The 3,203-nt window shown below is 43.8% G+C and overlaps 1 protein-coding gene across 1 annotated transcript in view; it reads left to right on the top strand.

Moving 5' to 3' along the window:
- The first annotated feature begins 772 nt into the window (after window positions 1-772).
- SNAPC1 (small nuclear RNA activating complex, polypeptide 1, 43kDa) overlaps window positions 773-3,203 on the top strand; it is a 29,007-nt gene continuing 26,576 nt past the window's right edge. The window contains exon 1 of the mRNA XM_008566117.1: window positions 773-1,060. Coding sequence (XP_008564339.1) covers window positions 933-1,060 — 128 coding nt within the window. The 5' untranslated portion in view covers window positions 773-932. The remainder of the gene's footprint in view (window positions 1,061-3,203) is intronic.

Raw genomic sequence — 3,203 nt, forward strand, 5'->3', positions numbered from 1 at the left:
TCACATAAGTTTTTCTATGCGAAATATTGCATATCATTTTAAAAATAGATCAATGATCAGGAAAGCTAAGTGAGTTGATTTTCCATCTACAGACATAAAGCCCAATGCTCTTCTATTATATCTCCCCTAAAGATACCTCCCCTAAAGAATAATAGCGTGCTTTGCAATCAGAGAAATGGTCTAATGTACAAAATGCTACTCCATAGTTAGCTCCAGGGAGAAGCTAAGCGGTGAGGTACACGAAGAAAGTCAATTCAGCCAAAAAATAAAACTATACTAAGTAGGTACTTTCTGGTAAGTATTGTGGTACATTGTAACATGGGGGTGCGGGGCACTTACAAGAGCGTATGAACTAGACTAGCTCCTCTTCTCAAGAGTGGTTGCAAAACTCTGCTAGAGCTCCAAGACAGCCACACATTAAGCACCATATTATGTGGGTATAGACTATAGGCTCTCCATTACCAGCAGAATGAGTGCAGTCCATTTTCTAGTAAGCCCTCCTCTTTAGATTCTCTTTCCACGGGGGTGGGGAGGGTTGGGACTATTCTTATGTGGCTCAAAAGTTAATTTGCGTCACTCTAGGGTCACTTTAAAGGCGAGTGACAGAAAGGGTGAAGCCACTTTCCATAAGCTGCGGAAAATGCAGACCTAAAATCCTTTCTGGGCTCACGGGAGCCCTGAGATGTGAACCTCTTCAATGAAATTAAAAGGGCTGACTTGAGCACTCTAGGTAAGAGAGATCTCATTGGATAAAACAGCAGGACGCTTTCACGCAGGTGCAGCGCACCACGACCGCTAGCACGGGCCCGGATGAAGGCGGAGCTAAAGGTGCGGGGCTACGTCACGGAGCGCGTGTGCGTCACGTCGTATGGGGTGGGGATTTCGGGCATGGTTTTCTCCGCAAGCACCGCACGTGTGGAGGCCTTGGAGACATGGGGACTCCTCCGGGCCTGCAGACCGACTGCGAGGCGCTGCTCAGCCGATTCCAGGGGACGGACAGCGTACGCTTCGAGGACTTCACGGAGCTCTGGAGGAACATGAAATTCGGGACCATCTTCTGGTGGGTGTTTCTCGTCCGCTACGCGCCTCGCTCCCTGCCCGCGGGCGGCGTAGAAAGTGACGTCCTTCCGTATTGCAGCGCGTGGGAAGGGCTGACAAGCGGCGGCCTCCGAAAGCTGCCTCCCTCCCTCTCTCCTGCGCCTTCGCCTGGGCTCAGGCTACTTGCCTTCCCTGGGCGGCTTCATTGTGTTTCGGCTGCATCTTTGTGCGCCCTCCTCCTGACCCTGAGCCAGGCTACTCCCGTTGGCCCGCCTTCAGTCTTGTTCTGCAAGAAGCCCATGTTTATAAACAAAGCAAACACGCAGAGACAACCGTGCACGCCTGAATTCATTTTTCATACAACCATCAAAGTTGTTTTCCAAAATCACTCCCTTGCTTACCTCTCTTCAGTGGTCCCCATTGCCTTCGGGATAAAGCTCGCACTCTTTCCTAAGGTGTCCAGCAAGACCGTTCGTGGCTGGCCTGTGTCCATCTCTCCAGCCTCGTCTACCAGTCCCCTCCTTGCCTTCACTTGCTCTAGCATCTGTTTTTGGCTGTCTACAAGCGTTTCGTAAGCCTGGAGCTTTCCCCCAACTCCCTTTTCTTGTCCACCTTGTTCTACACTCACGTTTAGCTCAAGTGACAATTACTCAGGGAAGTCGTCTTTTTGCCATGCTAGAGTAAATAACGTGTTCATGCTTTCCCACAACGCCCCATAGCATCCTGCGCTTATTTTACCTCACCACTTACCACGTTTTATTGTAATTGTGTCCCTGAAAAGGCAGTACAGGATAGTAAGGGTACATAGATTGTGGAACTTAGCTGTCTGAATTTAAACGCAGCGTCCACTAATAACTTTGGTCAAGACATTGCTTGAGCTTCCTTATCCGTAAAACAGACACAAAGGTAATACCTGATATAGTTGTGAGGATTAAATGAGCTAGTATATCTTAAGTGCATTCTAAGTGTTCAATAAATATTCATTATTATTATTACTACTTTTTAATCCCCCCCACCCCCCACTAAATTGAGCTCTGTGAGGACAGCGACTGGATGAGTGGTATTTCCATTAGCATAGTACACATAATATTGAAAAGGCTAAATAATCAAATGAGAATTTGTGATTAAAACTTTTTGAATAAAATTAAAAGTTCTCATTTTTCCCTCCTGTCCATGTAAACTAATTATGTAGTTTTTAAATTGCAGAGGATGGAGAATGAAGAGCTGTTTATTGTTCAGTTAATGAAAGGAGAGAACCTGCTTTTTAAAAAATGGCTGTTAAATGTAATGCATTTATTGTACGTTTTTTGGCGGCCGATACAGGGATCCGAACCCTTGACCTTGGTGTTACTACCACCACTTTCCCAAATGAGCTAACCGGCCAGTTCTGCATTTATTTATAGCTTAATTTGTTTAATACATAGGATACCTCTGAAAAGCAGGTATAATTATCCTTGTTTTACAGATGAGAAAATTAAGGCTTAAGGGGGTTAAGTGATTTTCCCAAGATTACACAGCTAGTTAAGTGGTGGAGAAGATATTGGAACCTATGTCTGCCTGTTTCTAAAATCCATAATCTTTCCTTTTACCCGTTCTTGGGAATAAAAGGCATTTCAGGAAAATTTTGCTAGGATTACCACTATTTTTAGCCAATAGGGAAAACCTAAGATGAGAAAAGAAACAAGGACCACTAGAGGAATGGTGGATTTTCTTTAGAAATTGCTTTCGTTATCAATACTTTAGTAGGCATTTTGCATTCTTTTAGTGTGCTTATTATTTGAAGAGCAGAGGTGTCCTGCCCACCCCCCCTTCATTGTAATCAGGTATAGTAGAACCCCAATTTACTGGCAACAGAGCTAATTTCTTTATTGTTTTATGCTGTTGTTTTTAAATGAAAAGTTCTGTATGTTTATGTTTGTATAGTTATCAATCACTTGTATCTGTTAAATAATGCACTGTGAGACCTTTATTTTAGCTAAGGTTTTACTTAAAAATAGGCATTTCTTATCTACTAATTTCAGGACTTACATATAGAAAACTGTCCGTATTATGCACAAATTGTGCCTTCATTGTTTTATCCAAAGTTGTAAGAAAGAGGGCTGGCCAGTTAGCTCAGTTGGTTAGAGCATGGTGCTGATAAGGTCCATGTCCAGGGTTTGATCCTT

The sequence above is a fragment of the Galeopterus variegatus genome, unplaced genomic scaffold, assembly GCF_000696425.1.
Source record: "Galeopterus variegatus unplaced genomic scaffold, G_variegatus-3.0.2 Scaffold221, whole genome shotgun sequence".
NCBI classification, from domain to species: Eukaryota; Metazoa; Chordata; class Mammalia; order Dermoptera; family Cynocephalidae; genus Galeopterus; species Galeopterus variegatus.